Raw genomic sequence first — 27642 nt, 5'->3', positions numbered from 1 at the left:
TTAACAAAATCAGTGAGAGATATAAAGATAAAAAACTTACCATTTAACAAAATTTCGCTATAACGTGATCATTGAATGATGTATAATGTTTATGTGATATTGACTTTTGAAACATAGAATGCAAGTGATTTAGATGGACTGATGGATTTAAATGATAAAGATAGAAACTGGACAAAACGATGATGATAAATTTTTCATTGAACCCAAATTGAAATCTAGAAACAAAATTAAACATTATTAATTAATTGGAATAATAAAGATATAAAAACATTAAAGATCGCTGATATGCAGATAATCCAGAAGAATATCGTTTGAGCCATTAGTGAGTTACAGCTAGAAACCCATAACAAGATATTGGATAATTGGGTTGAATGTAAACCCTACAGCGAAGCCAGACGAGGCAGCCACATAAATGATATTGTGTTCCATAAATAAATTTCATATTTGTGATTTTTAATAAAAGATTTTACTTATGAAAAGAAATTGAATTTTGTGTATTTAATTTAACTAGCATAACCCGGTGCACTTTGCTACCCCTACCCTAGTAAAATTAAAAAAATATAACATACAAAATACTGAGAATCTCTCAATTACAGTTCACTTGATATTCGAAAATAACTAACTAATTTGGTATGGGAGCTACCACGCCACTGCTCTGATCCCACTCATTTTTAAACCTTTTATGTAAATATCAAGCTTTACTTTAGCTTTCCTTTATAAGGGGGGGGGTCATTCCTACTAAGCCGATCTTGCTTAGCTAAACTTCGAACAGAGAACAGGAATAAATTCGTTTTTAGCTAACCTCCGTAGAATGGTAATAACAGAGTTAAAATTCTTTTAGAATTATAGTTCTCCAGATATTCAAAATTAATTATTTACTTTGTGCCACAACCACTAATGCAATCCCGACCATTTTCAGCCAATCTGTGTAAAATGGTAAGAGAGCGGACAAAGTTTGAAGAACCATGCATTTACCACTTCGGTTCCCCAGATATTCGAAATCAATATTTACTCTGTATGGGCTACGCCCTCTAATCTAATTCCGTCTATATTCAGCTAAACTCCGCACAGTAATAACAAATTAATTCGTAAAAAGTTTAAACACTTTTACAATTATAGTTCTCCAGATATTCGAAATTAAATATTTACTTTGTATTGGGTGTGCCACGCCCACTATTCCAATCCCGAACAATTTCAGCGAAACTATGCAATTATAAAGGAGCCATTTAGACTAAGTTTGAAGAATCTTGCAATTATAGTTCACAAAATATTTAGAAATAACTATTTACTTTGTATGGGAGGCGACTCACCATTTTTTCCGACCCGTCCCATTTTTCATTAAACTTCATGCAGTGATAAACCGTTGAAAATCGTCACAATTATAGTTCTGCACATATTATAAAATAACAATTTACTTATGTACAATTACATATTTACCCCCATATGCATAAACAGTTTTTTAAATTCGTCAAAGGTTTATAAAACAAATTTTGAATGGAAATTTTATTTTATAAACCTTTGATAAATTTAAAAGTTGTTTATGCATATGGGAGTTAGAAAATAAAAAAACACCTTCAAAATATACATATTTATTAAATCGAATTTAAATTACTAAAGTCTTCTTCTTTGTTTTCTATAACAACTCTCACTTAAAACAGAGCGAATTCAATACCGTTTTATTGTTTCTCTTATTTATTCACAACAAACAAATTGGACAAACACGCATTGCTTTGTTTACTTTTCAGCTTAAGGTTCACATGTACACGTTTTTGCATATGGGTTAGTAATATCTTTAAACGCTTATAACTCCAAAAAATGGTATATTTCTTGCCCAAATTGAATTTATAATGTGAGAGTAAAAGGGGTCTAAAGAAATCGACTTGCCTATAAATTTAATTTTAAAAAGAAAACACTGGAACCATAGATAAATACTAGGGTAATCGAATTATTCGATTTTTCTCTTGTTCGTATAAAACTTAACTTGTTCGAATAATTCGATCACACGTTTAAAATTAATCGAATTATTCGAAAAATTTAAATTTTTTTTAAAAAAGTAAAGAATGAAGATTTGATGTCGGTTTTTTAATCGCCACTATTTTGAAAAACGTGAAATTTATTTTCCCATGAAATATCCATTTCCCTCGAAGGGAAAATTGCAATCGCGATATTCCCCTGAACTTTTCATTCACAATAGTTGATTTTTGTTCGTAACAGCTGTTTATTGTTTACAAAATTCCATCTAAAAATTTCCCATGTTGGGGAATTTTTTTCACATGAACAAAGTTCATGAACGAAAAATGGGAAAAGGGAACACATTTCATGTGAAATATTAATTTGCGATAGGGGTGAATATTTTATAGTTAACGTTAAACGTTAAAGTTAACAATTCAAGTTTGATAATGTTAAAAAACATTCGAAAGCAAAGTCCATCATTAAATTTTCATCAGAAATATTCTGATTAGATTAACTCCCGAACAATCTACAAAACAGTTGACTAGCAAAACATTTAGTTTCCGTTTTGGAGCTTTGCTTTAAAAAAAATTTGAGATAGTTGGACATGATCCTGAATTCAAATACAATATAAACGTATTAAGAACTTTTTTTATGTCGCGACAGTTCATTAATTAGGGGTTTAAATTGAATAACTAATTCTTTAGTAAATTAATTATTCCCTTTTTCTAAATTATTTATAACAAATTGTATTATACATCAAGCTCTATCAACGTTGCCGAATCTTTGCTTAATAAAGTGGTCTTGGGGAATTACACAATAAAGGGAATCTGTCCAAAGTTTGATATCATTGTCAGTGAACTTGGCTAATTTGAAGTCAGGCATTGCATGATTGACAAAGATGTTCAACGATGCACAGTGTGGCGGTGACTTTCGTCCATCAGTGTATATATAAATGAAATGGTCCATGTATGTAATGGCATCAGATGAGAACGGCTGGAGCGATTTGGCTGATTTATTTTTATTCGATTCGAAATTTTCAGGAGGTTTGTAAAGAAAAAAATTCAAAAATTCCGGGTAAAACTCGGATTTTTTTTTTTTTAATCCAGTCAACTTTAATAAAAAATCTCCCTAAAGTATGCAGTACAAATTTAGATATTTTATTTGCAAATAAATAAGAACAGACAGGTTTATGTGGATTGGAGAAACTTGAAGAACTAACATTAGTAAATGCTACCGGGCGAAGCCGGGGCGGTCAACTAGTAGCTCGAACAAAATGAAAATATTTCGATTGCTCAAACGCTAAAAGATATTATTAATAAATGTAAAAAACCCAAATAACGAAACCAAGTTATAATATAACTTGCAGATTTGTTATAAGTATTTGCAAACGGTTTTGCCAATATGAAAGATGTTTTATGGCAGCATCATATGTCGGAAACAAAATCGTCCAGAATAGCAGAGGAAACCATGGATGCAATAGTATGCCTTTTAGTGTCCAATAAAAATTAATTGCTAAATAAAAAAATACTTTCAATTGTAAAGACATAATTATGTACGTTTCTTTCTTATAATTTTCGGGATTTTAGATTTCCCGAAAATCCCGAAATCCCGACCCGGGGTTTCGGGATTTTCTTTACCAAATCCCGATCCCCGGGATTTTCAAAAATCAGTCCCGATTAGCATCTCTACTTGCTAAAGGGTATAAATGTTAAAGGATATAAAAAGACAAAAGTAAAAAAATTTCCTTAAATCCTTAAATCTTTTCTTAAATACTTACCCTTTTTTACAATTGAAGATTTAACAAACTGATGCTTGAAATATTCATAAACTTTCTGATTTATAAGCTGCTACATTTTGAAACTGCAATTGAGAATCTTGAGTCTTGAATTTATAATTTTAAGCCAATTTGGTAACTTGAATTTATTTGGTTTCTTGCAATCTTGAATTTGGTTTCTTGACTATTTTTCAATACAAACAGCTATAAATTGAAAATAAAAGAAAAACTATTAATTGAAAATATCAAAAAATGAAAAATACAAATTTAATGTTTTTTACAATTTTAATAAAATGACTAAAAATTTTACATTTTATTTAATTAATATTTCTTTTGTTTTGTATGTTTTGCTGTTGTAGGTTGGATTTGGATTTTTGCAAAATTTTAATTAAAATATAGTTAATATGTATGTGTGTATGTATTGTTGTATGTATATAGTAGATGTTGTATTTAATATATTTTTTTAATAATTATAATTATAATAATAATAGTAATAATAATAACATAAAAATATTAATTAATAACAAATATAATTCAGTTTTCATTTCATTTGTTTCGCTTATTTTTTTTTTGGGGTTATGTTTACCACCTTACTTATCGATTTTATTACAGAATACAGAGACTTAGAATTTACAATTAAAAATTAGTTTAATTAATTAGTTAATTAATTAATTATTTATTTATACATTATATAAAAAAGGTACTTTTTATTCAAATTCAATTAAAAATATATTTAAGAGGCCAATTCAAATTTAAAAAATTTTGGCTTTTTAAAGGTTTTCAATTAAAATTGGTTTTCTTGTTTGTTTGTTTATTTTTTGGTATAATAATTGTAAAAAAATCATAAATTGGAGATAAATTTTCTTAATGAGAGAAGCAATAATTAAAATTAAAACAAAATTAGTATAAAAATAATAAATTAAAAAAGTAAATAATAAAAATAAAATGAAACAAAAATTAATTTCTTTTTTTGGATAGAAAAATTCTAAACTAATTTTTTTTTGTTTAAACTAAATTTAGCATTAGTTCCTTTAATGTTTTTTTGCTTTAGTTGATTTTTGTTTTCTTTTTGGTTTTTTACATTTAGTTGTTGCTTGGATTTTTTTCCATTTTTATAATAATTTTAGCTTATTTTGTATATGTAATACAGTTTATTAATGTTTCTTAATTATTATTATTTCTATATTATATATTTTTTCCTTTTTTTTTTAATTTAAACCATTTTAAAGGTTTTAAATAAATCACAATATTTATTTTAATTTTTTTGTTTTTTTTTCTTTTCTTTTAATAAGTTTTAGAAGAGCAAATTTTATTTAAACATAACAACAACAAAAAAACTAGAAATTATTGCAAAAATATTATTGGTTTTGTTTTCTTGAGGTTTTGTAAAAATATTTGTTTTTCATATTGATTAAAGTTTAGGTTTTCAACACACAGCAACAGAATGACTTGACTATAATGTTAAGCACAACAGTTTGGTTTTAACAAAATAAAGTAAATGAACAACTAATTTCTTTAAAATTTCAATTCTTAATATTGAAATTAATTCTTGTGTAAACGAAAACACACAAAATGTTGTCTTTATTAACCTCTCCGTCTAGACTGTTAATAAATCCATTAACATATATTGCAGCAAATGTCAAAATTATCAGAACTTTCACACATTTTGTTTGGCATTGTTTCAATTCTGTAGTTTTTATTCCGATCGATTTCGTTTTAGGTTCTTCAGATTCTGTGTAATTTATTAATTCCAAAAAATATTTATTTTTAATGTTTCTGTTTCATATTAAACTAATTTCACAATTTCTAATATTTTTGAATAGTATCCATTACAAAACATTCGAAAGGATTCGAAGGACCAATTTTTCATTAAAAAAATCTTTGATATTAAAAACAAATTTTAGAAATTTCTAATAAAATTTGTTTTAAAAAAAATATATTACACAACAGGGGGTTTTGGAAGGGTTTCATTAAAAATCTTTTATAAAAAAAATTTTTACAAAGATTTTGAAATGATTCACATGATGGTAAGGTTCGAAGGACCAAGTACTCATTAAAAAATAAATAAATTTAATGTTTCTCTTCAAACAAAATGTAAAACAAACGTTTATTGCAAAACATTCCCAAGGGTTCGAAGGACCAAAGTTTCATTTAAGGTTTTAATTTCATATGAAACAAATTTTACACTGTCTAATAGTTTTGAAAAGTTGTCTATATCCAAGACATTAAATTCTCATTAAAAATCTTTCATATAAAACAAATTTTACAAATTTCGTATAAATTTTGAAATAATTTTCATGTAAAGAAGTTTGAAATACCAAACTTTCATTAAAACATATTTATCTTTAATGTTTCCCTTTCATATGAAATAAATTTCATTACTAAACTTTTGGAAAGATTCGAAGGACCAAATTTTTATAAAAAAAATTTTTCACATGAAACAAATTTTATTCATTTCTAATAGATTTTGAAATGAATTCAAAAACTTCTATTAAAAAAATTTCTCAAGGATTCGAAGGACCAAAATTTTATTAAAAGTTTTAATTTCATATGAAACAAATTTTACACTGTCTAATAGTTTTGAAAAAATTTCTATTACAGGACATTCGATTTTCATTAAAAAATCTTTCATATAAAACAAAATTTACAAAATTTTTAATTTATTTTGAAATAATTTTCATGTAAAGAAGTTTGAAATACCAAACTTTCATTAAAACAAATTTGTCTTTGTTTCTATTGCAAAATTTCGCAATTTGAAAAAAGTTTTGAAAAATTTTCGAAGGACCAGATTATCATTTAAAAAAAATCTTTCATATAAAACAAATTTTACAAATTTCGAATAGATTTTTAAATAATTTTCAAGTAGAGCAGTTTAAAATACCAGACTTTCATTAAAACATATTTATCTTTAATGTTTCTCTTTGATATGAAATAAATTTCATTACTTAATTTTCGGAAAGATTCGAAGGACCAAATTTTCATAAAAAAATCTTTCATATGAAACAAATTTTATAAATTTCTAATAGATTTTGAAATGATTTCCATATAGACAGTGGTTTGAATACTCAAATATTCAAAAAACTTCTATTATAAAACATTCTCAAGGGTTCGAAGGACCAATGTTTTAATTTCATATGAAACAAATTTTACACTGTCTAATAGTTTTGAAAAATTTTCTATTACAGGACATACAATTTTCATTAAAATATCGTTCATATAAAACAAATTTAACTAATAAATAATTTTCCTGTAGAAGTGTTCGAAGGACCTATTTTTCATTAAAAAAAATATTACATATGCAACAAATTTTATAAATTTCTAATAGATTTTGAAATAATTTCCATATAGAAGGGTTCGAAGGACCAAATATTTCTTAAAAAATAGTTAAATTTAAATCTTCTCTTGTATAAATTAATGTTTTCGATATTCAAAGGGGTTCGAAGGACCAAATCGAACGTTGTATTCATATGAAATAGATTTTAAACTTTCTAACTGACAATGAAAAGATTTTTTATTTAAATATGTATAACAAAACATTCAGAGAGGTTCGAAGGACCAAATATTTCTTAAAAAATAGTTAAATTTAAATCTTCTTGTATAAATTAATGTTTCCAATATTCAAAGAGGTTCGAAGGACCAAATAAAACGTTGTATCCATATGTAATAGATTTTAAACTTTCCAACTGATAACGAATAGATTTTTATCTAAATATGTATAACAAAACATTCAGAGAGGTTCGAAGGACCAACTATTTATTAAAAAATAGTTTAAATTTAATGTTTTCAATATTCATAGTGGTTTGAAGGACCAATTAAGACATTATATTTCATATGAAATAGATTTTAATCTAACTAACTGATAATGAAAAGATTTTTTAGGTAAATATATATAACAAAACATTCAGAGAGATTCGTAGCACCAAATTATCTTTAATAAAAATTTGTTGCTTTCACATGACCCTAAACATTATAATTTCTAATAGATTTTGAAAAGCTTTCAATTACAAAACTTCCAGAGGGGTCGGAAGGATCAAAAAACATTGTGAACAAAAATGTCTATGATAAAAGAATCTGAGCTGTTCGAAGGACCAAATGTTCATTAAAAAAAAATCGTTTTATATAAAATTGTTGTTTCATATGAAACAAATTTTATAATTTCTGATAGATTTGGAAAAGATCTCAATGTAAATTTATATTTCAAAACCTTAACACAAAGTATACAGAGGCGACACCGCAAAAAAAAATATATTTATCTCTTTCGCTCGAAACAATTTCAACTGGTTTGGTTTTGTGCTTATTGATATAGTTGTTTGTTTTAACGCACTGTCTGTATTAAACCGCAAATTTGTTTTCTCTTTCTATCGAAACAATTTCAAAAAAAGCTGATTTTAGTGTTTTTGAACTGTCAAATTTGACACCTCTGTATATTTTGTGACCTTAATTCGAACCATTCCAAGTTCGAAGGACCAAATATACATTTATAAAACCTTATATTTCATATGAAATTGATTTTAAAGTTTCGAATTGATAATGAAATGATTTCTATGTGAATTGTTATATCCGAATTTCGTAAAAACGAATATTCATTAAATTGAAACTAATTTTAGTTTGATATTTAAGTAATTGAAAGTAAAAATTAGGCAAACTTGTCAGATTTATTTATATCAACTTGAATTTTCCACTCAACTACGGAAACTCAATATTTATTTAAACAAGATGTTGGCATTTGTTTTAATTTAACTAAAGGAACATTTTAAATACTACATAACCTTAAATAATTAAGATTATTGCCGAAGCAAAATAATTTTGTAAGCATCAAATTCAAAATTTTACTAAAATTTTGTTTCCAATAAAAACTAACAAATACAGCATCTGAAAACTGTTACCTCACGAGTCATATTTATAGATTATTTAGAGAATATAAAGAGAAGCATTCCCCAATCTTACAAAAACCTATAAATCTGGCTACTGGGGAAACAGACTGATTATTTCAAATTGTAAATAAAAAGTGTCCTAAATCCAAATAAATTATTTAGCAAATTGTATAAATTGTTCACTTACTTGTTGCACGGCAAACTGTTGACAACACCCCCATTCCTATTACTCTAAATAGTATGTATGTATTGCATGTTTAAATGTATAAATTGTTTACTCCCCCGATTCTAAAAACTAAAATTATGACAGTTTGAAAACTATTTTTTGCATTCAATCAAGCATTACCAGTGTGTATTCATAGTCGTAGGATTATTATTATTATTGTTAATGGGTGGTAGAGCGGCCACCGCTATGCCACCCTGTGTAGGAGTTTGTATAAAAACTGAATCTGGATTTGCATCCACTGCCAACTCGGTTCGTTGACGCGATAACCAGGATGACATTGTGGCTGCTGCTGTTGCTGCTGCCGCTGGTGTTGTTGGACTTGTATGATTTGCAGTAGTTGTGGCTATGGGTTCATATATACACTGTAGTGGCGGATCATCGTCATCGTCGTCTTTAAAAGAACCACTTAAATTCGGATTTAAAACATTATTCGAAGAGTGTGAAGCTCTCAGTGTAGAGTTTATAGTATTATTTACACTAGCAGTTGTGGCATTAGAGCCATGTACTGCTGCCTCAAGAGCAGCATGTTGTTCAGCTATAACATCATGTAGGGTGTCTTCTAAATAGGGTGGCGCCATTACACTAATTGTTGTTGGTTGTCTAAACCATCTGGATAGATATAAAGAGGAATTTTGTTGAATTGAATATTTAAAAACAAAAATATTACAAATTACCTTAATACCGGCCAAGACCATATGGAACCGTTACGTGAGTCATTATTTAGTTGAGCCTGCAAGTGTGGCGGTAAGTTGGGCGAACGATCAAAGGGATTTATACGTTGGGCAGGTGAAAGCACTGAAACAGATATGGAAAATTTATTATAAATCAAAGATTTTTATCATTAAACCAAAAAGGACTTAACAAAAATGGTTAAAAAAAAAGTTATTTTACACAAAAAATACATACTAAAGCGTTTTTATACAAAGCGTATTAACAATACCAAAGAAACTTATAGACAAAATTAAAAAGAAAATGCTAACTAAACTGAATACATATTTACTTACTATTCTCATCGTCTGATGTAACGTCTCCACCAGCACCAGCTTCGATATTGTTGCCAACACGACGAAATGTACCATGACTTCGGGTTGAGGATGTGTTTGAACTTAATGGCGAAACTGCTGAATTCATTGAACTATTGGTTGATTGCTGCAACAGTGGTGTGGTATCATCATCTGTATCTGTTACACTATCCAATGAAGACTGTCGATTCCGTTGTGATCGGGTTTCGCCTTTCGTAAAAACCTTGCGCTTACAAATGGGACAATCACGTTTATTTTCGGTTAGCCAAACATCAATGCATTCGCTGTGATAAGCTAAAAAAAAAAAAGTGAAAAAGATTTATTAAATTTTTCCTATATTTATTCAGAGTTTCACTTGTTTTTTTTTTCTCATATTACTTACGATGTTTACATGGCAACACCCGCAATTTATCGCCCTCAGCAAATTCATCCAGACATATAACGCAGGTGTCATAGGCGAGATCGCTATTTTTCGTAAACTTTATAATCGGCAGCTTTCTTAACATTCTTTTGGGCAGACGATGACGTCTCAAACGTCTTTCTTCTCGTATGCATTTGTAAATCATATAAAATATCTAGAAAATACAAAATAATTACAATTTAATTAGGGAAATATGAAATATTTGTACTCTCTCTTACCATAATCAAAAAACACAAACCAATTAAGATGGAAAATGGCAAAATTAATTGTGTATTTATATTAAAAGGCAGCTCATCATTAATGACTAACACAATTTCGGGGGTGTAGAATGTTTTTAAATTTGTACCGGTGGTACGGCCCACAAAAACGGAAGGTATTAAAATGCCGCTGGAATTTTGGGCCGACATGTGTTCTAGTGGAAATAAAAATAATTTTTTTTTAAATAAAATTTTATTTATTTCAATTCAAACTTACCTAAATCATCATTTTCATTATTGTAGACGACCACAGCATCAAAACGAGCTGCCTGGGCATTGCGTACCTTTAATTCGAATGTACAATCAACGCCGCCTCTAAAATTGCCAAAGAAAAATTAGAAATATAGTTTAATTCATATTACAACTGAGATATACATAGAAATGTAGGTATAATTGTGTATAAAACATTTTATATATTATAATAAAAAGTAAATTTAAAAATTCCAATAAGTAATGAGTGATTAAAGGCAAAATTTTGTTATGACCCAATGAAACTGAACAACTTTTGCAACTGCTAATAAAAAAAAGAGAAACAAATTTATAAAAATTTTAAAGAGAGCATCTATGTTTCTCTATTCATCACCTGGTGGAAATTTCCGTACCCAAACCTGCAGACTTACAAGTTTTTATACCCTACACCACCATAGTGGGGAGTGCGTTTGTGCAGATGTTTGTAACGCCCAAAAATATTAATGTAACACCCACCTTAAAGTAATCACTTTCTGAGTCGATTAAACGATGTACGTCCGTCCGTCTGTCCATGTAAACCTTGTGCGCAAAGCACAGGTCGCAATTTTGAAGATATTTCTATAAAATTTGGTACATACAGTGGTTGACAAAACAATGGAAACTTTTCCAAATATTCCATATGTAGCCCAAAATTTAAAATATTTTTTTAAAATCATTTTTTTTTTTTTGTATTTTACTTGTATAGTTTTATTTATATAAATTAACTGAAAAACAAACAACATAACTATTTCGCTACTGACAAAACAATGGAAACTTTTAAACTTCTGCAAGAAAGAAGTGTAAAACGAAAACGGCTATCAAAACTGTGCTAAAGTCCAATTTTTCAAATGTCCACTTTTTTAACATAACCTTAAAAGTGCTGCGATTGTTTTCAAAATGTAACTTCATGGAAGCTTTTAAATTTTAAGGCAAAGTTCGGAAAATTAAATGAAATCAGAAATGAATATATTGAAATGTTATAAACCAATTTCCATTTACATATAATAGCCATTTTTAGCCGTTTTCGAATAATACTATCTTTTTTAGATTATTGTTTGAAATTTGGCTTAACGAAAATTCAAAAAAAGAAAAATTTTATGCCGTTTTCAAACATGTAGTGGACAAAATTGAAGTAAACATATTTTCAGATGAAGTGGAGAAGCATATAACGAAAACAATAAATTTGTTATACCCTACACCACCATAGTGGGAGGGTATAAGCGATTGTGCAGATGTTTGTAATGTCCAATATTATTAGTCTAACACCCATCTTAATATGGTACATATAATTTTTTCGGCCCAAGGACGAAGCCTATTTAAATTGGGTGAAATCAGTCCATTATACCACATAGCCCCCATACAAATTTCCTCCCGTAATTGGACTTTATCGGTCATAAATTTTTAATTTATATAAATATTTACACAAATTTTGCTCCAAATAAATTTTATATATACGGAATTCATGTCAGCTAATTTTATGATGTCGGTCCTTAATTAGTCATAGCTCCCATATAATACCCGCTTCCGAAAATCACTCACGAATATAAATTATTAAAATTTTAAAAGCAAAAATCTTGCCAATGTTTCTTTGCAATCTATTTTACTTCATATTGCTGAAAAATTTCTGAGATGCAAAAAGACGCTGTAATGGAAGCGGAGAAGACATATTTTTTAAGCTCCGAATTAATATTAATATTAAGCTGTACGTCAGATCCATTAATTTCCACATCATTTTAAGATAGGCGCTTACAAAACCGGAAACGTTCCACACTTCTACCAGAAGTAATTCAACTGTTATGTTGCAGTGAACCCATGGAAGAATTTAACTTTAGCCACCAAGACAATGATATTAATGAAAGCGAAGAGGACCTTTTTGATTTAAATTTACAAAATTAATTAGATTTAAGGAATTACTAAAAGTTTTAGTATAATTAAAATAAATTTATGTATTAAGTTTGCAGTAATGATTGTAAATGGGTTAATTTTTGGTCGTTAGTGGGTTAAATTCCATTTTTTTAATAGAATTATTATTACTTTCGAAATTCTTTAAGGTTTTTGTTTGAATACCATGATTTTGTAGTCGTTATTAATTTAGCACAGAAAAAATAGTCATTTAACCTATAGTGCGATGTAATAAAAAGCATCCTGTTTATAGTTATTTTATTTTTAAATTCTGGTAATTTTTCACAATTTCTTTTTCTAAGTTTTTCGCATAATTGCTTTTTTTCAAAGTTAACGAAAATGGCTAAAGTTAAGATTTGTGAAGACTTAAAAAATAAAATAATTAACGATTTTAAAGCTGGTTTAAAACAAAAAAGTATCTGTGACAAATATTCAATAAATAAATCAGCAGTTTCAAAAATTATAAAGAAATTTCGTGAGACCGGTTCTGTAAAAACTCAATATTTAGGTGGAAGACCTCGTAAGACTTACTCCTAGACAACATAATTTAATAGCGAGAGAGTTTAAGAAATTCCCAAAAATAACTCCTCGAGAGGTTGTTAATAGCCTAAAATTAGAAATAAGTACCCGAACAGTTAGTCACAGGGCAAATGAGGCTGGTCTTGGTTGCTATTGTCCTGTGAAAAAACCATTCATTTCTAAAAAGAACCGTTCTGCTCGTCTACAATTTGCCAGGGATTTAAACTGGTAGATACAGAAATGGAATACTTTCCTCTTTTCCCACGAATCCAAATACAATTTAAGAGGCAGTGATGGCAGAACATTTGTAAGACGACCAAAGGGAAAAATATTACATCCAAAGTACACAAATAAGACTGTAAAGTTTGGTGGTGGCAATATTATGGTATGGGGATGTTTTTCATAACAAGGTATGGGCCCAATTCATATTATAAAAGATACCATGACAGGTATAGCATACAGAACCATATTAAACGATGTTATGTATCCATATGCTGAGGAAAATATGCCCCTAGTTTGGAGATTCCAAAATGACAACGACCCGAAACACACCTCTAGGGTACGTGTTTTGAAGTGGCCTGCCCAATCGCCAGTTCTCAATCCCATAGAAAATCTATGGGAAATTGTAGATCGTAAAATAAGGACCCAAAATTACACCAGGAAGGAATATTTATCGGAGGCGGTTATAAGGGAATGACAAAATATTTCAAAGGAGACCATTGACTCTTTAATTGGTTCAATGCATCGTCGATGTGTAGCAGTTATAAAAAATAAGGGATACCCAACAAAATATTGAGTTATTGCAAAGTTTAGACCATAAATATTTGTTAAAATAATACCGAAGTTTCCATTGTTTTGTCAATGCCGTAATAAAGAAATCTTTTAATTTTGTTTTCTCATTTTTAGAATTTAATTAATTATGTCCTTTGTTTTTTGTTAAATTAACTTAATAAAAGTATACAAATAAAATACAACAAAAATGTTAAAATTTTTTAAAAAATTATTTCAGATTTTAGGCCACTAATGAAATATTTGGAAAAGTTTCCATTGTTTTGTCAACCACTATATATATTAGAGTTAATTTGGAAAATTTTATTTGCGGGTACATAATTTCTCTGAAGGTTTTTGCGCAAATAAAAATAAAGGCGTCCTTTTTTTTGGAAAATGTTCACTCCTTGCAACGCACCTAAAGACGCGCATTTTGAGCACATTTTTCTGTAGAGCAAAAACGGTTGAATATATTGCTAATCTGATTTCACCAGTCGATTCTGAATCAAAAATTAATATTATTGATGTTTTTTGCAAATCTCATAAAAAAATAGCAAAAAGAATTTTAGTTTTTTAAACATGCATGTCTTTATGTGCGTTGAACCACCACAAGGAGTGAACATTTTCCAAAAAAAAAGGACGCCTTTATTTTTATTTGCGCAAAAACCTTCAGAAAAATTATGATACCCGAAAATCAAATGACGTGATAAGGTCACAAACGAACTCTAATATATATTGTTACGAAATTGTACTTGAATTCAAATATAACGATTTTAAGGGCTGATTTAAAAGTAGCATAATGCTTTCAAATAACAGTGCCGTAATAGCAAACTGTAACATATCTGTGGGCATTATTAAAAAAAAGCTTTCAGTTGATTTGATCGTAAGTTGGCAACGCTGCATTTGAATTCGAATATTCAGTTAAAGAACATTGTAGAAAGTACACCACAGATGGCGTATGTATTAGTAAGATCTAGAATATTCGAATTTTGACAGTTAAAGAACAATCTAGAGTGCAGATGGCAGTGTTATAAATAGTGGCAGAGGTTGCAGTATCAGAGACGCTTTTCGAATAAACATCAACTGAGTGCCTTAAAGTGTGTTGTGTTGTTTCAAGGAAATTCGTGTACATTATAATTTGTGTCTGTATTTCTGCGAATTTACAAACGTGTATAAAAAACATCTGTGGTTGTTGTACATTTTGAATAAATAAAGAGTTGTTACAATTTTTAAACTACTAAACGGCTTTTATTTGCAATCAAAAGTATCCGGTTTATTTAAAGGAAATAAACCAACGTTTTGAATAGGTTAAAACGTAACAATATATTCAAAATGGATTATCATTTTGTAAAAGATAAAAATCAATGAATTTATTATCCATGATAAAAGCAGGATGAAAATGATTAAAGTTGAGTATTTTTAGAATGTCTTGCACATATGCAGATACTGCTTTATTTAAAAAAAAAACATTTATCGAATCTGTAAACACTCAAAGAACTGGAGGTTTGTTTGCTAATATTTTCTTTAAACTTTTTTTAAAATACTGACTGATACCTAATGCTAAAACGTGTCATATCTTCTTAAATTAAATAAATAATTCTATAAATGAATTAAATTTCGTTTCGGTATGTGTACATTTGTTATCAGCATTATGTTTTTTTTATTAGTTAGTCTCGTTTCAATTTAGTTAATATGTATGAGGAGAAATGTGAAATTATTAAATAAACCATGATTCATAACAATTAAAATGTATTTTAGATGAGGTTGAGTATATTAAATTCCATTAACTAGCATGACTTTTATATGGAGCTATCAAAACATGCAAATAGTTAACGTTTTTGTTTTTTTTGCACCATTTTTTGAAAAAAGAAAAGTGTAAGAATATATAGTGTTAAAATAAATCAACAAAAAAAAAATTGGAGTAAGAAAAATATACCTTTGGTTACTACAAAAAATCAGCATATTTGTTTGTTTTGTTTTTTTAAAATTGTTTAAAGGAAAGGAAAGTATTTGTATTTATTTTTTTTAATTATAATACATAGTATAGAGAAAACAAGAAACAGAAAACGTTTAGTTATTTAGTTTTAGTATATTTGGGCATAAATACCTCTGTATGATGGCGGCAAATTTCGCATTGCTGGGATAAAATGATCTGGGTGGTGGATTGATTTTATCACAAGCCTCTTCGTGCGGTACGGCCGGTATGGCAAATACCTTGATGCCATTCGTGGGTAGACTGGGACCAAACTGTGCCGGCATATCATTGTACTCTTCGATTAACTATCAAGAACATAAAAAAAGAAGGAAAGAAAGTTAAACCAGATTCAAGCTGTTAAAGGTGAGCTTATAAATTTACAATAACCTGATTGGTAAGGCGCCGATAAACCAAAATGTGACCATCCACTTCTACAGGTGTTTTGAAAATGCAGACGCCAACAATAACTGAGAACCATAGAGACAATTGCGATGATGTTAGCGCCATTCTATATGATGAACGTTTAAGGCGATTGGGAAACCTTAAGGTGAGTGGAAAGTTATTTATTTGTCTGTAATGAAATGAAAAAATTATGAAAATATTAAATAGAATTTTCATGTTGAGAGATAATTTAAAATATTCAGTATAAAATTAATTTGGCCATAAAAGAAAATTAACAGCGTCATTCTCAAGCACTCAAATTTGTTGAGTTTATAAAAACATCATCAATTTAACAAAAATATTGTTACGAAATTGTACTTGAATTCAAATATAACGATTTTAAGGGCTGATTTAAAAGTAGCATAATGCTTTCAAATAACAGTGCTGTAATAGCAAACTGTAACATATCTGTGGGCATTTTTAAATAAAAGCATTTTCAGTTGATTTGATCGTAAGTTGGCAACGCTGTATTCGAATTCGAATATTCAGTTAAAGAACATTGTAGAAAGTACACCACAGATGTATTAGTAAGGTCTAGACTATTCGAATTTTGACAGTTAAAGAACAATCTAGAGTGCAGATGGCAGTGTTATAAATAGTGGCAGAGAGACGCTATTTGAAGAAACATCAACAAAGTGCCTTAAAGGGAGCTGTGTCTTTCAAGAGAATTCGTGTACATTATAAAGTGTGTCTGTAGTTCTGAGAATTTATAAACGTGTATAAAATACTAAACGGCTTTTATTTGCAATCAAAAGTATCCGGTTTATTTAAAGGAAATAAACCAACGTTTTGAAAAGGTTAAAACGTAACAATATTGATTTAATTTCAAATAATTTTCAATAGGCATTCCATGCCTATTATGAGCTATCCTGCTACCTCAGATTTAAGAGCGCATCTAAGAACTGAGATCGAAAAAACCTTAACACACGTTTTTCCTTAAATCTTTTAAACCAACTATTATTTGATATTACAAGTTACCTTTGTAAAGCATTTGAGTCATATTGTTTAATGTCAATTATGTTCATTTGTTGTTAATCTGATTAAAATGAGTGACCAGAAAAAAGTGCGTACTAAAATTATTAAATATTTTCAACAAACCCCAACTTGGTCCTACAATAAGTTGGCCAAACAATCAAAGGTCTGCCGTCAAACTGAATCCAATGTTATTAAACAGTATCGGAAGAACTTGTCCATTGATAGAAAACTTGGTTCAAGTGGAAGGAATGTTCCATATGATGTTTCTAAAGCCCATAATAAAAAGCATTTTCAAAAGAGTTCTCAAACACATCGGCTAGAAAGCAGTCCGATGCTCGAGGGAATGTTTTAGAACGGTTTAAGACCCAAAAGCAGAAAATGTTCCCAAAAATTTCTTGGTATGGCAAGCAATATGCAGTTGGGGCAAAAGAAGCCAAACATTTGATACAAAGGCCTTGAAGAGCTGAAAAAGAAGGTGTCCAAAAGTGTGGTCGCTCTATAAAAACCTTAATGCAGGGGTTTTTGGAAAAGGTTCATAAATTCATCACTATTGATTAGAACTATTAAAATAATTTGTTTTTGTAATAAAAATTTCAATCAAATAAAAAAAAACTGTAATTTTAGTGGTTTCATTTTTATTAACATTTATGTATGTTAAGATTTTTTCGATCTCAGTCTTTATAAATTAAAAAAATGTTAGTAAACATTTCATAAATAGCTTTGATTTTAATTTTCTTGAATTTTTTTTTTAGCTTCTTCATCTAATTCAATAGATGCACACATATGGATCTGAAGTGCTGACCATAACCCATTACAAAAGGTCAAACATACCTGCTCATTTTTAAATTTTTTCAAATGTTTTTCCAAATTTTTTAATTTTAGCAATAGTTGAGTTATAATATTTTGACTCCCGAGGTTCCCTGGTATTTACTTTCAAATGTGTAACATAACTTTAAAATCGGTAACCATAAAAAATGACTTTTAGTCGCCTTCTTGTGAAATGATTTGTGTTGAATTTTATTTGAATATTAATAGTTTTAAGAGATTTGCTTTATAAGTGGCCCTTATATGGGAAATTTTTAAATGTAGTTTCTTTTTATATGAGAAATTTAGGCAATGAAAAAAGGATCGATATCAACTAGTTTTAATATTCTTCATTCTTGGGCTGAAAACAAATTTTATTTTATTCAACTCAGAAAGTGATTCTGAGTCGATCGCTATACTTACTTATATAAGGTAGTCACACTAATATTTTTGACCATCCCCGTGGTGTAGTGGTGTATAGTATACAAATTGGTGGTTTGGAAAGATATGCTCAATACTTATATACAATACCACTCCAAGTAGTGAACAAGTAAGAGAGCTATATTCGGCTGTGCCGAATCTTATATACCCTTCACCAAATTATACTTCAAAATAAAAATTTGAAATATTTATAGGTAAACAAAATTTTTTTTTTTCCAAAGTTGTTTTTTTTAATTTTTTTTCAAATTGTTTTTTTTAAATTTTAAAAAAAATGTTCTTTGTTTTTTAATTTTTTTTTTAATATTTAGCGAAAAAAACGTTTGGTGAAAAAAAAATTCGGGTTAAAAAATATTTTTTTCCGATTTTTACCCATTGTAGGTCCAATTTACTATGGTTTTATATACGCCGCGGCGTTGCAAAGGTCTTTGAAATATCTATCATTAGATATTCATATTGTCTATATTGATTTCAATACATAAAAGCCTTCGTGGCCAATTATACATGTATTGTTAGATTAATAACCATGTTTTACAATAATAACATCATTAATTCAAATTTTAAATATGAAAAGTAAAACAAATTTATAAATCCTGAAAACCAGATTACAATATAATTATTTTCAAATATTAACAGCAGAAAGATATTGTAAAACTTTTAATTTATATGTAGAAATGGAAAATGAGAATAATTTAAGATCCGATGGCAATTGATTCCAAATACGACAGATCCTTATTTTAAACGAATGTTCGAAAATTGAAAGATATATTCGAGGTACTTCAATTTGAATATTCCGAGTAGAACGAATGAAAGAAAATATACCAACAAGATAATTGGGTTGACCAGTTTTCATAATCTTTTGTTTCATAAGTAGTTTGTAAAGTTACAACGAAGAAAAATGGTAATACATATATTCTGAAACACGGTCATGATCACGCAGCTTAACATCAAAAACATACCTAACAATTTTTCTAAGTATACTCTTTAGACAATCAATAAAGCCTAACGTAGTACCAGATACGACCTCTAGACAGTAATTAAACTGTGACATTAACAAGCCATATGCTAAACGGTATCAACGGTAATAACAAATCGGTGTTTAAGCTTTAAAAGAATAAAGTCTTCTTAATGTCAGACATGTTCTTTTAGAAAGCCAATTAAATTTTAGGCTGGAGTCAATAATAATGCCATGGCATTTGATAGAGTCAACATTTTCAATAGTTCTGCCATTAATGTAAATTGTAGGATTTAAGAGTCATGATTTGGCAAATGAAAATGAATGGCTTTTGTTTTATTTAAATTTACACTAAGCTCATTAGAGTTTATCAAATTAATGATAAAGATTAAATGATGATTTATTCTAATCTGGAAATTGTTTTCCATTAAGCCCGCGCTGAAAAGAAGAAAACAAAGGATTTGCATTATCTATTAATGAAATACAATCATTCAAATACATTAAAAATAGAATTGGACCCAGAACTGAGCCTTGAGGAACCCCAGAAGTAACAGTTCCAATACTCGAATTAATAGTAAGTAAGAATAAATTAATCTACTAGCAGACTTAGAGAATTTAAATTTATCTATAAGTTTTCTTATAAGAATCTTATGTTTGACTCGATCAAATGCCTTTGATAGATCCAGAGAAACCATTGTACAGTTTTCATGACGGTCGAGTTTAGTTCTTATTGAGTCAGTTAGAACTATTAGTAATGATTTCGACGAAAGGCATATTGATTGGAGTGCAGTAATGAAAAAAGTTCACAGTGGGAAAGAATCTGTAGTTTAATAATATTTTCAACAATTTTCGAAATTGATGGTAAAATGCTAATAGGTCTTAAATTATCTGTACAGTAAATATTATTTTTTGCAATTGGTACCACTCTAGCCAATTTCCATAACCAGGTTGTCCTGGTTTTTTCCTTATATCTCAGTCATTTGTTAACCGATTTTCTCGATTTTAAATAGCAACCGAGCCGGAAGAATTCCGGAGATACTGATGTATGAATCGTGTATGTAATTTATTTGGAGGCTTCGGAAAGTTGATTTCAACAGACAGACGGACATGGCTTAATCGACTCCGCTATCTATAAAGATCCAGAATATACATATATACTTTATAGGGTCGGAAAATTATATTGTGGAAATTACAAACGGAATGACAAACTTATATATACCCTTCTCACGAAGGCGAAGCTTCGTTAAAAACAAGGTTTTGTGTTGAAACTTAACTCTTTGCGGTTTAGTGGTCACTTTACTAACCACCTTTTTTATAGCATTTAAAACATAGTTTATTTACATCTATTGGAATTTTTCTAAACAATTAAATTTTTTGAAGTCATCGTTTATGTTTTTTTTGCAAAACTTTGCCGTCAGGTGCTCTGATTAGATGAATATATTAATTTGAAAATATTGTAAAAATCAGTTTTTTTAAGAGACTTTCACCCATTCAATAAAAAAGCACATAGTATTTATTGTTTATCGAATTCAGTGTTACTTTCGCTTGTTTGGTCAGAAAATTTAATCAAAAATATTCGATTTAAAAAAAAAAAATTGTACGTGGCGCTGACATAGTGACGGTGGTTAGTAAACTAACCACCCCACTACACAAAAAACCTTGGAATGGGTTAGTTTTTTATGTTTTGATTTAATTTTTCTTACTTTTTATAATAAACTAACCTTAATTAAAGTAAAAATGCAATTTTTTTTTGGATTTTAAACTTATAAACAAAAAAAAAGCGTGGCTGAAAGAGTTAATGGAGTACAAATATTTAAAAACAATAAACATAATTCTATTATCTGCTATTTTAGTTGCATGAAAATGAAACCAAAAAATTAAATCTCTGTCTTACATGTCTTTAAATTTGATAAGTGGGCTGGCTGTCAGAAGTTATAAGTAACAAATACACTTGTGTTTTTGTTTTTGTTTTGTATACTTATTCTCTTCTACATACGTTATTCTCTCTGATGATATTGTTGTTCTTGTAGCAATTGTTATAGATGTTGTTATTTGAATTTCCTTTTATTTATTTTTATTTTATGTTTTGTAAATAAATAAATTTATTTATTTACTCGCTGTCGCTGCAGTTGTATGCTGAGACTTTGTATTTTTTTTTTTGTTTTGTTTAAAGTTGACTTTATTGACGACTGGCTGGCAGGCAGGCAGGCAGACTGTCTCAAACAAAGAAATCTTTAAAGTGGATCAAATATTTGTTGTCGTTTTCTAAATTGTTGCTCTTTATTGGGTTCCTGTTGCTGCTGCTGCTGTTGTTGTTCGTGTTGCTGTAGCTGCTGATGACGATGTTTGATTATAAAATAATTATTTACAAGTTGCATTTGTATGCCCATGAATTTATGGTGTTTAAACAGCAATAATCGTAAACTGTAATATAAAATACAATAATTAAATAAAATGAAAATATGGTTGGTATTAAAAACAAGTAAAAAAAATCAAACATTAAAATATAAAAACAAAATACTATTATTATAAATAAATTCATCCAAAAAAAAAAACAAAAAAACATTGCGTTTTTTATGGCTGCTGAGATTAAAAACTTGAAGGTATTTTATTTAATTTTCTTTGGTCTGGTTTGTTTCTGAGTGCCTTTGAAATAATTTCATTATCTTGGTCAGCCATCAATGCTACCACAAAACACCAAACAACCAACCAACCAACCAATCAACCACCTCTTCATACATAATTGTACCTACACACATTCATATAATCTATATATATAAAAGAGTAACGTTACTGACTGACTGACTGACTGACTGACTGACTGATTCATCATCGCACAGCCCAAACGGCTGAAGCTAGAATCACGAAATTTTAACTGTGGGTTCCTCCCTCCCCAAAACGATCCGATAAGAAGGGATTTTTGGAAATTCGAACGTTTAGGGGGTAAAAAAGGGTAAAAACGGGTAAATTCGGTAACCTTATATCTTCAAAACTAATAAAGATATAAAAAAACTTAAAATAGCATGTTACTCCATTTAAAAAATAAGCTGACAGGTGTTTCGTACTTTTTGGAAATTCGAAACTTTTAGGGGAGAAAACGGGTAAAAACTGTATTTTGGTACTTTTTTTGCACCCTATGTATCTTTTAAACCAATAAACATAGAAACAAATTTTAAATCGTATTCTTTAACTAACAAAAAATAAAAAATATAAGTTTGGTACTTTTTGGAAATTCGAACCTTTAAGGGATAAAAATTGTGTTAATTTTTTGGTACTTTTTCATAAAATATGTTTTTCTATAATTTGACATAGACATACGAATATTTTATTATGAGCTCCCACCACGTTACAGAAATTTATTTCAATGAAATTGTACCACCTCAATGGGGATAAAAAAAAGTACCAAAAAGGGGATAAAATCGGGAAAATACATTATATTTGAAATTATTAAGCCAATTTTGATAATTTTTTTTAATGTTGGTTCCTGGATTCATATAAAAATTAACTAAGAGGGTGTTATTTGGAACTCGAGTACCAAGGTGTATATTGGGCCAAATCCGGGTAAACAGTTTGGTACTTTTTTTAAAACATATTTATTCTTGGGCACATTAACACAGATTTTAATATTTTGATACATGCCTGTAGCATAAACAATTTTGGCAAAATGGAATATTTTTAAATTTCAAACTTGAGGGGAAAGAAAAGGGAAATTGGTACTTTTCTCCTAATGGTACTTTTTTAAAATTTAAATTATTTCAGTTATCGACATTAAAGTTAGCTGATATGTATTTGAGTGAAGTTAGTGTTAGGAATAGGGGATAATATTTAGGTACCAAAATGTGTGAACTGTACTATAGGTACTTTTTTGTTCATCTAATGGTACTTTTTGAAATTTCTATAATAATGGACTTAGAAACATGAAATTAAACATATATGGTCCTAAGTGAGTGAGAATTCTAGGGGGAGACTTTTTGGTACTTTTTCTTTATTGGAATGGTACTTTTTGTAATTTCTTCACCAATGAACCTAGAAACATGAAATAAAGCTTATATATAAACCGAGTGAGTGGGAAACCACAAGTGTGGGTTTTTTGGTACTTTTTCTATATTCTAATGGTACTTTTTTGAATTTTATATAACTATGGACTTAGAAACATGAAATTAAGCATATATGGTCCTAAGTAAGTGATAATTCTAGGGGGAGACTTTTTGGTACTTTTTCTTTATTCGATTGGTACTTTTTGTAATTTCTTCACCAATGAACCTAGAAACATGAAATAAAGCTTATATGGAACCGAGTGAGTGGGAAACCACAAGTGTGGGCTTTTTGGTCCTTTTTCTATATTCTAATGGTACTTTTTTGAATTTTCTTTAACAATGGACTTAGAGACATGAAATTAAGCATATATGGTCCTAAGTGAGTGAGAATTCTAGGGGGAGACTTTTTGGTACTTTTTCTTTATTCGAATGGTACTTTTTGTAATTTCTTCACCAATGAACCTAAAAACATGAAATTAAGACCGGAGTGAGTGGGAATCTACAAGTGACTGCTTTTTGGTACTTTTTCTATATTCGAATGGTACTTTTTGAATTTTCTGTAATAATGGACATAGAAATATGAAGTTAAGCATATATGGTCCTAAGTGAGTGAGAATTCTAGGGGGAGACTTTTTGGTACTTTTTGTTTATTCTAATAGTACTTTTTTGAATTTTCTATAACAATGAACTTAAAAACATGAAATTAAGCATATATGGTCCTAAGTAAGTGAGAATTCTATGGGGACACTTTGTGGTACTTTTTCTTTATTCGATTGGTACTTTTTGTAATTTCTTCACCAATGAACCTAGAAACATGAAATAAAGCTTATATGGAACCGAGTGAGTGGGAAACTACAAGTGGGTGCTTTTTGGTACTTTTTCTATATTCTAATGGTACTTTTTGAATTTTCTATAATATAATGGACCTAGAAATATGAAATTAAGCGTATATGGTCCTAAGTGATTGAAAATTCAAGCGGATACTTCATGGTACTTTTTGTTTATTCTAATGATACTTTTTTAATTTTCTATAGCAATGGACTTAAAAACATGAAATTAAGCATACATGGTCCTAAGTGAGTTAGAATTCTAGGGGGAGACTTTTTGGTACTTTTTCTTTATTCGAATGGTGCTTTTTGTAATTTCTTCACCAATGAACCTTGAAATATGAAATAAAGGTTATATGGACCAGAGTGAGTGGGAATCCGCAAGTGGCTGCTTTTTGGTACTTTTTCTATATTCTAATGGTACTTTTTTGAATTTTCTATAACAATGGACTTAGAAACACGAAATTAAACATATATGGTCCTAAGTGAGTGAGAAGTCTAGGGGGAAACTTTTTGGTACTTATTCTTTATTCAAATGGTACTTTTTGTAATTTCTTCACCAATGAACCTAGAAACATTAAATAAAGGTTATACGGACCCGAGTGGTGAGCAACTACAAGTGGGTGTTTTTTGGTATTTTTTCTATATTCTAATGTTACTTTTTGAATTTTCTATAACATAATGGACCTAGAAATATGAAATTGAGCGTATATGGTCCTAAGTGATTGAAAATTCAAGCGGATACCTCATGGTACCTTTTGTTTATTCTAATGGTACTTTTTTTAATTTTCTATAGCAATGGACTTAAAACATGAAATTAAGCATACTACATGGTCCTAAGTGAGTTAGAATTCTAGGGGAGACTTTTTGGTACTTTTTCTTTATTCGAATGGTACTTTTTGTATTTTCTACACCAATGAACCTAAAGCCATGAAATTAAGCTTATCCCACCCGAGTGAGTGGGAAACCACAAGTGGGGGATTTTTGGTACTTTTTATATATTCTAATGGTACTTTTTTGAATTTCCTATAATAATGGACCTAGAGTTTCCAAAAAATCAAAGAATTTCAAAACCGCGGTTTCGGTTTTAAAAAATTAAAAACCGACCGGTTTCGGTTTTGTGATAATTTATTAAATCTTAAGTATTATAGAAACAAAATTAGTTGATAATATAGGAAATGATATACAAATCTAAAATTCAAACTTGACGGGTTATGGTTTAGTGAATGCGAATTTAAAAGTGATAATCAGTGGTACTATTTCCTTATTGCAATGGTACTTTTTGAATATTTTATAATAATAAACCTAAAAATTTAAAATTAGGAACACATTTTGCATTTTCTATAATAATATACCCAGAAATATGAAATTAGACATTTACAATTAGATTCACAAACGGAGACTTAATAGTACTATTTCTTTCTTCTAATTGGGGTGGCGAAGCGCACCGGGTCTGCTAGTTTTATATAAATATCGCTTTAATATGCTTTAATTTATATTAATTTTTAAGTTCAATAACATTGTTGCTTCCAAATTTTTTTTAAAACAAATAATAAAATTAAACAATACAAAACAAGTCACACAAAATTGAAAGAATTACGTTGTGACGAAAATACTTTTTTTTTAATAAACAAAAAATATAATTAATGCAGGCTTAAAATAATTATGACAAAAACAAAGCAGACACTCCCCATAAGTTTTAGTGATTTGATTTAAAAGAAATATAAAAATAAATTAAAAACATTTAGAAGGAATTTAAAAGAAAGAAAAAGATTAATTTTATGGAATTTGGATTCAATGTAGATTTTATAAAAATATATCAAACTAGCTGACCCGGTTGGCTTCGCCGCCCCAATTAGAAGAAAGAAATAGTACTATTAAGTCTCCCTTTGTGAATCTAATTGTAAATGTCTAATTTCATATTTCTGGTTCCATTATTATAGAAAGTCACCTTTTGTGAATTCAAATTCATTCAGAATCATGTGTGCCTAATTTTAAATTTTTAGGTTTATTAATCGCATTCACTAAGCCATAACCCGTCAATTTTGACTTTTAAATTTATACAGCATTTCCTATATTATCAACTAATTTTGTTTCTATAACACTTAATATTTAATAAATTATCAGAAAACCGAAACCAATCGGTTTTAAATTTTTTAAAACCGAAAGCGCAGTTTTGAAGTTGACAAAACAATGGAAACTTCTAAAAATATTCCATATGTAGCCCAAAATTTAAAATAACATTTTTTTTAGTATTTTACTTGTATAGTTTTACATATTTATATAAATTAACTGAAAAACAAACAACATAATCAATTATATTCTGAAAAAAGGGAACAAAATTAAAAATATTCACTATTTCTTCGCTACTGACAAAACAATGGAAACTTTTAAACTTCTGCAAGAAAAAAGTGTAAAACGAAAATAATATTTAAAAGAACGATGTAAAAAGCATCCTGTTTACAGTTATTTTATTTTTAAATTCTGGTAATTTTTCACAATTTATTTTTTTAAGTTTTTCGCATAATTGCTTTTTTTCAAAGTTAACGAAAATGGCAAAGTTAAGATTTGTGAAGACTTAAAAAATAAAATAATTAACGATTTTAAAGCTGGTTTAAAACAAAACCTAAAATTAGAAATAAGTACCCGAACAGTTAGTCGCAGGACAAATGAGGCTGGCCTTGGTTGCTATCGTCCTGTGAAAAAGCCACTAATTTCTAAAAAGAACCGTTCTGCTCGTCTACAATTTGCCAGGGATAATTTAAACTGCTCGATACAGAAATGGAATACTGTCCTCTTTTTCGACGAATCCAAATACAATTTAAGAGGCAGTGATGGCAGAACATTTGTAAGACGACCAAATGGAAAAAGATTACATCCATAGTACACAAATAAGACTGTAAGGTTTGGCGGTGGCAATATTATGGTATGGGGATGTTTTTCAGGGCAAGGCATGGGCCCAATTCATATTATAAAAGATACCATGACAGGTATAGGATACAGAACCATATTAAACGATGTTATGTATCCATACGCTGAGGAAAATATGCCCCTAGTTTGGAGATTCCAACACGACAACGACCCGAAACACACCTCTAGGGTTGTAACCGAGTGGTTACAATCCAACGAGGTATGTGTTTTGAAGTGGCCTGCCCAATCGCCAGATCTCAATCCCATAGAAAATCTATAGGAAATTGTAGATCGTAAAATAAGGACCCAAAATTACACCAGGAAGCAAGATTTATC

The 27642-nt window shown here is 29.0% G+C and overlaps 1 protein-coding gene across 4 annotated transcripts in view; it reads right to left on the bottom strand.

The window, feature by feature from the left end:
• Nucleotides 1–3993: 3993 nt before the first annotated feature.
• Nucleotides 3994–27642, bottom strand: part of gzl (godzilla E3 ubiquitin protein ligase) — a 35911-nt gene continuing 12262 nt past the window's right edge. The window contains exons 2-12 of one of the 4 annotated variants that reach the window (XR_010575876.1): nucleotides 21529–21956; nucleotides 16301–16490; nucleotides 16052–16224; nucleotides 10745–10842; nucleotides 10489–10682; nucleotides 10232–10424; nucleotides 9832–10143; nucleotides 9502–9622; nucleotides 8948–9436; nucleotides 8789–8896; nucleotides 3994–5459 (exon numbers count right to left, since the gene is read on the bottom strand). Coding sequence is in view for 3 of the 4 variants with exons in the window: in XM_065499155.1 (XP_065355227.1) it covers nucleotides 8890–8896; nucleotides 8948–9436; nucleotides 9502–9622; nucleotides 9832–10143; nucleotides 10232–10424; nucleotides 10489–10682; nucleotides 10745–10842; nucleotides 16052–16224; nucleotides 16301–16426 (1713 nt within the window). In the remaining variant the exon portion in view is untranslated. Of the gene's footprint in view, nucleotides 8897–8947; nucleotides 9437–9501; nucleotides 9623–9831; nucleotides 10144–10231; nucleotides 10425–10488; nucleotides 10683–10744; nucleotides 10843–16051; nucleotides 16225–16300; nucleotides 16491–21426; nucleotides 21957–27642 lie in introns of all 4 variants that reach the window. The other 3 variants (XM_065499155.1, XM_065499154.1, XM_065499156.1) reach the window with 3 other exon arrangements.

Source organism: Calliphora vicina, chromosome 1, assembly GCF_958450345.1.
Source record: "Calliphora vicina chromosome 1, idCalVici1.1, whole genome shotgun sequence".
Lineage (NCBI taxonomy): Eukaryota > Metazoa > Arthropoda > Insecta > Diptera > Calliphoridae > Calliphora > Calliphora vicina.
This window is presented reverse-complemented; position numbering and strand designations above follow the sequence as displayed.